Source organism: Psammomys obesus, unplaced genomic scaffold, assembly GCF_907164565.1.
Source record: "Psammomys obesus unplaced genomic scaffold, mPsaObe1.curated_primary_1811, whole genome shotgun sequence".
NCBI classification, from domain to species: Eukaryota; Metazoa; Chordata; class Mammalia; order Rodentia; family Muridae; genus Psammomys; species Psammomys obesus.
The window spans coordinates 2,924,519-2,932,648 of NW_026596225.1; the positions used below are offsets into that span (position 1 = coordinate 2,924,519).

The 8,130-nt window shown below is 58.6% G+C and overlaps 1 protein-coding gene across 1 annotated transcript in view; it reads right to left on the reverse strand.

Moving 5' to 3' along the window:
- Nucleotides 1–7,669, reverse strand: part of Prr7 (proline rich 7, synaptic) — an 8,673-nt gene extending 1,004 nt beyond the window's left edge. Inside the window, exons 1-2 of the mRNA XM_055595797.1 lie at nucleotides 7,530–7,669; nucleotides 1–605 (exon numbers count right to left, since the gene is read on the reverse strand). Coding sequence (XP_055451772.1) covers nucleotides 1–368 — 368 coding nt within the window. The 5' untranslated portion in view covers nucleotides 369–605; nucleotides 7,530–7,669. The remainder of the gene's footprint in view (nucleotides 606–7,529) is intronic.
- Between the last annotated feature and the right edge of the window lie 461 nt (nucleotides 7,670–8,130).

Sequence of the window (8,130 nt, forward strand, 5' to 3'; positions counted from 1 at the left end):
AGGTGCGGCGGCGGCGGGTGCGGCAGCGCGTGGTGGTGCGGGTGCGCGTGCGGCGGCGCCGGCCCGGGGTGCAGCAGCGGGTGCGCGTGCACGTGCGGGTGCGCGTGCACGGGCGCCTCCAGACGGCTGCGGTGCGGCGGCGGCGGCGGCGCCAGCCCCGGGGGGCTCCCGGCCAGGCTGCCCTCCAGCTCCAGGGGCTCCAGCTCCAGGGCACGCAGGTTCTGCTCCCTCAGCCGCTCCTCCTGGCGCCGTTTGAGGCGGCGGCGCAGGAAGCTGCAGAAGCAGCACAGCAGGACGATGAGACCCCAGATGAGCCAGAAGCCGGCGAAGCACGTGAGGAACGTGTAGGTGCCCTGGGACATCACCATGGCTGCGGCGCGAGCGGCGGGGCCTCGGCAGCTTTACTGGACGCTGGGCTCCTTGGCGTGGCCCCGGGGCCGCGCCCGGCTCCCAGGTGCCGCCAGCGTCGCTCGGGGACCCGCGGCCGGGGGCTGCCTGCGACGGGGCTCAACGGGCGCGCACGCCGGCGGGGGGCAACCTGGGTTCCCTCTCCTTTCCATGGCGCCGGCCGGCGCGGGCTCACCTCACCCGGGGCCGCGAGCGACCTGCGGGGCAGACACCGGGCTCAGCGAGGCTCGCCGGGACCCTGGGCGACTCCCGGCCCGCGGCCCTCGCCCCTCGCGGGGCCGGGGATGCCTCCTCCGTGGGAACCCCCGCGCTCCCCGGGGGCCGGGTGACGTCACCGAGGGTGACGTCACGCCCCGAGGTTTCCCCGACAGGGTTTCCCCCGACTCGAGACCCGGCCGCCGCGTGCCGACGCGACCCAAGATGGGCCAGCAGGGGGCGCGCGGAGCCCGCCCTCGACCCTAGGGTCCACTTAGGAGGAGGCTTGCAAGCACCGGGGCACGGGGCTAGTCCCGCGGTTTGGGGTGGGGAGGAGGACAGCCCACCTCCTGGAGGCCCACCAGCAGCCCGCGTGGCGCCCAGCTTCTGCTCCGCGCTGCTCCTAGCTGTTGGCCACGCCTGCGAGGCTGGCAGCGGCTGCCGCTGCACGCCGCCGGCCCTGCCTTTGTCTGCTCCTGAAGCCTTGTGCTGGGCGTGGGCCAGGCCCGCTTTCCTTCCTCTGGGCGCCTCTGCCAGCCGGATTCCAGCCCCAACTCGACTTCCCACACCACCTACTCATGCGCAAACCCCACTGGCTGCACCTCTCTTGCTTCCAGCCCTCCCTTTTCCTTCCACTAATTCCTTTCCCCGTCTGCAGAGGGGTGGAAAATTAGGTTTGTCTTTCTTTCGGAACCACCTAGTCCTGCACTCATTATAAAGTCTCTAAGGCCCACCTCCTACCTCAGCAGGGGTCTGAGGGCATCTCTGACTGCTTAGTTGCGGGCAGCAAGAGCCAGACAGGCCACCATCCTCATGGGACAGAAACGGGCCTTTCCTGAATGCCTTCTACCAGGGACTTTAGCACAACCTCCCCCTACCACCACCATACACACACACACTCACACACACGGGGAACAAATTGTTTCCAACTCGGCTGAGAACTGGAAGAGCAGTTAACTGTACAGATGGCAGTGCTAATTTGAACTTAGGCCTAGCTGCAAAGCCCTAGCCTGAGCTCGTGCCGAGTATGAGTATGGTTTTCCAGGCGCTCCAAACAACCGCCTGCCCTTGGCACACCCACACTCTCAGCTTTGGTGCCCACAGTCAGCTTAAGACCCAGGCTGAAAGGGTGCCAGGCCTTGGCCACCCTGGCTCCCCAGATGGCTCCTGTCTGACTCTCTGGCTGCCTTTAGCCATGTGTCCCTTGGTGCCCATGCCAGTCCTATCCTCCTGGGCCTGCGTTCCAGAGCAGACAAGGGTAGGAACAATAGCTCTGCCCGCCCCCTCCACAACCCCACCATGAGGCTGCCATGGTGACGCAGCCCAGATAAAAACACGATGCTGCCAGTCACTGGGAGTTAATTAAATCTGTTGTTCTCCTTTCCTTGAGCCCTCAGGAACAGGGATGTTCTGCAGGCTTCAGCCAAAAGGGCAGAAACAGTCCCGGGTCAAAAAATGTATTTCTGTGGTTGGAGGGAATGAAGCTTGCTAAATGAGAAGCATCTGTCAAAGAGCCGGGGGCAATGGCGCAGCTCTGCAACTGCAAAGATGGCTTGGGCCCAGAAGAACGGCCATCATGGACAACGTGACACCACGGTTCCCTCCGAGAGCATAGAAATAAAGAGAAGCTTTAAAAATAATCTGCCAGGGTCATCAGAAGTTGATCCTTCTTTCCTTGGAGATTTTTGTTGTTTTTGAGACAGGGTGTCTCTATGTCCCAGCTGGCCTCACACTCAAGAGCTGTCCACCTGCCTCTGCCTCCCCATTGCTGGGATTCAAGGACTGCACCTCCACATCTGGCTCCATGCACAATCACAGGAACATTCACATCTCCTCATTTCATGTCACACAGCGAAGAGGAGGTGCTAAGGTTTGGTCTGTATGTGACCAGCCGCTGTCCACCTCCATGGGCTGAGCTGTGGATGAAGCCCCAGCGCCTGTTAGCACCCAGCTCATGAGAACACCTGGGAGTTGGGTTAACCTGTGGCCAGATGTGTGTCCTGTTCCAGCCTGTCAAGGCTCCACAGCACCTTTGGTGTAGCCCAGGGAGTGGGGAGGTACTTCAAGATCTGCAGAGAACAAAGTACAGAAATATGCCCCAAGGGTACCTAGCTCACAGCCTGGGCACTGGGCCAGATGCCAAAGAAGAAACCCCAAGTCTGTGTGCTGCTGCCACTGCTGCAGGAAATGCCAACAGCCTCTGCTCTGTGCAAACTCTGGGTCAGAGAACATGCCACTGAGCTGCCCGACAAACAGTCCTGCTCCAACTCCCCTGCCAGGCTACAGAGAGCCAGTCTGGCCTGAAGCGTCCCTCCTGGACAGTCCACAGTAGTTGTTTGGCTTGTAAACACCAAGAGGGTCATTCAGATCTTTTGGAATGCTCTATTGAACGGGCCAGACTTTTCAAAACCCCTGCCCCAAGGCTCTTCCCTGCCTCTGTGCATGCTTTGGCCCAAGTGGGCGGGGGGGGGGGACACCCAGAGACTCGGCCCCAGAGTCTTGGTCTCAGCCCCTCATGTTGTCTCACCGTCTCCACAATGTTGACAGCAAACACCTGTACTTGCCCACCTCCTCCCTGTCCACCGGGAACCATGCCCTCCATCTTTCCCTCTGCCAAAGGATTCCTTTTCTGCATTTCCTCTTTTCCTCACCTTATATTCTTGTATATTATTGAACAATATTTAGGATTCCCTCTTAATGTGCAGCATTATGGGCTTGGGGCTTTGCTGGGTTTTCTTAGACCATCCTGGGATAAAAGCCAGGCCCCAGGTGTTTCCTAACCACTGTGCTGCCTGTTTTCTCATGAATCACCGCTGTGGTAAGGAGTGAGCTAAGTTCTGCAAAGGTCACAGAATTGTGTGCTTTGGGGCTGGGGGATAGGGTGGGTGTTTGAGACTGGCACCTCAGAAGCTTGTACAAGTGTCTGAAATACACAGAGGGGAGCTTGTCCAGATCCAGAGAGCTACCACCACCACCATCGTCTGAACTCACTAGGTCACCCACGGTAGCCTTGAACTCACAATCATCTTGCTTCTTCTAATAATATTAATATTATTAATATTAAAAGCTGAGGTTACAGGCAAAAACCACCACACCTGGCTTCAGAGTTCAAATTTCTAACAATTTTTCAGCAGATGCTCTGCCAGAGAAACCTGTGACCCAGATCATGGCCTCGAGGAGTTCCTGCCAGGGCCTCTTGGCCTCCTCCACTGTTCCCTGGACATGTCTAGCCTGAGCTACCCTCACTGCCCTGCCCAGTGATCCTGGAATGCTCCACAGTCTTAACAAAGGCTTGCTCACCTGGCACACCGGAGCTGAAAGCTACTTGTTATGGTGATTTGAGGTGTCCAGGTACCATTGGATGTTTGAGCTGTGGGAGAAGGGACCCCTCAGGAGCTTGGTCAGCATATACTAAATTCTTGAAAAATAGCATGGGAAGAAAAAGCGACCGCCCGGCCCTTAGCCCTCCAGGGGTAGGTTCTGTTTTGCTTTTTCAAGACACAGACTCATTATGTAGCCCTGGTGGTCCTGGAACTCAAGAGATCTTCCTGCCTCTGCCGCCCAAACAGTGGAATTAAAGGTGTGTGCCACGACTGGCACTTGGGTGGGCTGTAACCAAATTAAAAACCATCTATGAGCTTTAATACAAGGGAAAGTGATCTGGAGGCCCTGGGGGCAAGAGGTCTGTGTCATAACTTGTGACAAGCCATACTCTGGACGTGAGCCTGAGATAGAGAGCAGGAGAGGAGACAGCACCAAAATGGAGAGTGATGTGCTGAGGCCAGGGAGGAAAGCAGCCGTCAGCCTGTCCTTGCCGCCACCGGCCTCTTACACTTGTGAGCCCAACAACACTCAAGAGGTAGAGTCTTAACTGGCTGGGAAGCCTTGAAGGCTGCACAACCCAGTCCTGGCAGGAAAGGCCTGTCAGGGAGACACGGGACATTTCTATTCCTCTTCCTCACAACAACACGTCCCAAAGTCAGCCTTGCATGACTCTACCATAGCCTCAGCTCAAAAAAGGCTCAGCCAGGTCCTGACCTGTGTCTGTGGCCTACCCCAGCACAAGGACATCAGAGCCCGGAGCCCCAGTGGGTGTGCAGACACAAAGAATTTCCTTGGGCCCTCATTTTTAGCTCTGGCCCTGTCAGGGGCAGTGTGGGAGAAATGGGGCAAGGCAGTAAAAGCCCAGACTCATGGAAAGCTCATTCCTGTGGTTCCCCGTTTCTCCATCCTTCACGCAGGATGTGATGATCTGTTCTTGCAAGGGAGGAGGCCACAGGGTAGAGAAAGCGGATGCTCGTGTCTCGTAAGGAGCAGTGTGTTACGTCAAGCACTGAGAGGAAGCATGAGTTCAAATCCTGTTTCTACGTAACTGAGCCATGTGCTCCCATTCTAGCCCCACACCAACAGTAGAACAGGGATGCTGAGGCCTGCCTAGGGGCCTGGTGAGATGGCTCGGTGGTTAATGGCATGTGTTGCTTTTGCAGAGGGCATGGGCTCTGTTCCCAGCACCCACAGAAAGGTTCACAAGGGTCTGGAACCCCAGTTCCAGGGGATCCGCTGCCTTCTGACCTCCACAGGCACTAAACACACACGGTGCACAGACATAGATGCAGGCAGAACACTCGCACAGAAAGTGAATAAACCTGAAACAAAACACCTGCCCAATCAAGTGTCGGGGCACAAGGGACGTGAAAACACTTCAGTGTACTTGGATGGGGCCAACTGAAGGCCAGCAGCCTGCCCCATGGGGGTGCTCCAGCAGAAATCACCCCCACCTTACTACGGGCTGTGTGCGGCGTCAACTTTAATGCAATTCAAAAATGTTCTGTTGGCCAATGGCTAACAATCTTTCCCATATTCACTTTTCCCAATGTTTACACAAAGGTCACTCTTTATGCTTGATCTCAAAAAACACTAGATAATCTAGACACACAAAGTCTACATGCTGTATGGCAACATTACTGATGAGCAGGTACCTGGCTACATCACTCATGCCATTGCCCCTGTGACCCATGGAGGCACTGGGTTCCCAGCCTCTGAGCTGGCCTGGCCAACCACAGGTTCCCAGCACTTGTCTGGGTCTGTGTCGGCCAGACTGTCTCATAATTAGAGATAGAAGCTGTAAAAGCCAGAGAGCCTATGCACCAGAGAGCAGGGGCTGAGAGGCTCCCAGAGGGTAAGGTAGCCAGACAGAGGCTTCAACTCAGCCAGAGAGAAAATGGAGGAGGGAGGCACGAACACAGCCTATCAATAGCACGCCCTGTGCTGCATGTGAGGAAGCCAGCTGATTCAGCAGGAAGGAGAGGTGCTCCAAGGCTAGAGACGGGCAACTTCCTCGCTGCAAGAACATGAAGGAAGGCTAGGAATGTTCCTCTGGCAAGCTCTGGGAGTCTTTCCTGCCTGGATCACATGGCTAAGAGGGGGTATGTCAGCCGAGGAGCCTGCAAGACAAACGGAGCTCCACTGCTTTCTAGTTTGCTTGACCTTGGGGCAAATCCCTTCCCTTCCTGAGCCCCAGGAGTCTTATCTCTAAACAGGAATGCTAAATGCACCTTGCACACTGGCTGTAAGGATTGGGGACTGTGGATGCACACAGACTGCACACAGAGCAGATAAAGCCTGAAGGGAACCTGTGACTAAGCCCAGGTCTCTCTGCCTGACTTCCCAGGTAGCATCCATTTAAGGGCATCTTCTGCCAAGGCCTCAAATGCCCCAGATCCTGGGCCCCGGATGCCTCACTGAATAGAAAACGGAACCTAGGGGTGGTAGGTCGTGGTTTCAGGGATGCTACATGTGAAGCCTGTGGTCAGGACTGGCATCTGCTGAGTCAGGTTCTACTGGCAGGGGGGCCATTTCTCTGTCCAGCACACTGCCCGATGAGGGGAGGGCGGGAGGGGAGCCAGAGGTCATTTCCTCTGACTCAGCAGCCATCTGAGGAGCTCCCTTGGGCAGGGCACCTCCGTGTGGCACTGGTCTCTTTGCAGGCCAACCTCCATGCCACCCCACACAGTCAAAGCATTGTGCACAGACAAGAAAGGAGCACTGTGGTCCAAACAATGAGCTGGGTCGCTCCCATCTGGCCTGGGATTCAGCTCCCCTGGGTGAGCAAGGTCCTTTGCTCTGCTTCCATCCCTCCCTGGAGAGTGGTGGCTAGGAACACCAAGTAGCAGCCCACCGCGGGCCCATGATTTGGCACATGCCCTAGCCATGAGGGATGTTGGCTAGCTTCTTTCCTCTTCCCTAGTTAAAAAAAAAAAAAAAATTCACCGCCGGAGAATGGGATTTCGTGTCAGGCCATGTTTCAAGGGAGCTGGAGCCCACCCTAGTGGCGGCACTAACAATGGTGGTTGCCCGGCAGAGACCCCAGACCCTACAACCTCCAGGCCCCCCCCCCCCCCGCAGCGGTCTGGGCCGCCTCCACGTTTGCAGCCACCCTGGAGCCCTGTTGCGACGACTGCAGCCACGTGGGAGCCGGCTCGTGCCCACGGAGCCGCTCTCCCTCACCCCCACCCTCGACGTGCTGAGGCAGGCACACCCAGACCGGCCAGCAGAGAGATGCTCTCTCCACTGTGCACCCCCTTTCCCCCCCTCCCGCGCCCCCGGCCGCGATGGGGGAGGGGGCGTCTCCACCCCGCAGTCGCGTTGCCGGGGAGCGCAACCCCGTTGCTGTGGCAACGGTTTCCAAGCGAACTGGTGGCGGCTCGCGCCCGGCTCGGGCTCCCTTGCTCACTGGTGCTCTCCTTCCCCTCCTTCCTTCCCTCCGGTGTGGGCTGGGGGGAGGGGCTGCCCGCTGTCCCGGTCGGGGTCCGGGTGGCGACACCAGGCTAGGGCTCTGAGCCACCCGCAGGGAGGGGCATCAGCCCGAAGACCATCTTCCGCCCGCGCTCTGTTCCCGCCCGGCCCGCAGCCGTCGCGGTACTCACGGGCCCAGGCATCCTCCTCGAACTCGTCTTCCTGCCTCAGGGCGAGCGGCCTAGCGGAAGGAACCCCCAGCTTTGGGCAGGCTGCGGCCTCGGGGAGCAGACGGTGGCAGCGAAAGCCGCTCCGAACGCTGGGCTGGAGGCACGGGGCGCGCGCACGGGCGCGTGCTGAGCCTGGCGTGCGCGCGCGCGCAGCGGACAGAGACACCCCCACCCCCTGCCACACGCCGCCGAGGGAAGGGGTGGGTGGGACTCCGGACCCACCTGCCGCACCCAGACACGGCACACGAGGGCGTGGGCTCGCACAACCCAGGGCGTCCTAGCAGAGAAGGAACACTGCACAGCTCCTGGCAACAGGCTGCCCAAAGGGAGGTGCGGGCGAGGGACACACCTGCAGCTTCGCTGCACAAAGCAGCCACACACGGGCGTGCTTAGCGGAGCAGCTGAGGTCACGAACCCAGTCACACAGCTCAACCCGGACATGTCCAGACACAGGTAAGAAATAGGGCAAGGCTAGAGGAAGCCAGGGCCTCAGTGTGGCTTCCTCCCAACTCAGGACCGCACCTGCTCTGTTCCGGAAGGTACAGTTCTACGTGCCTCCTGA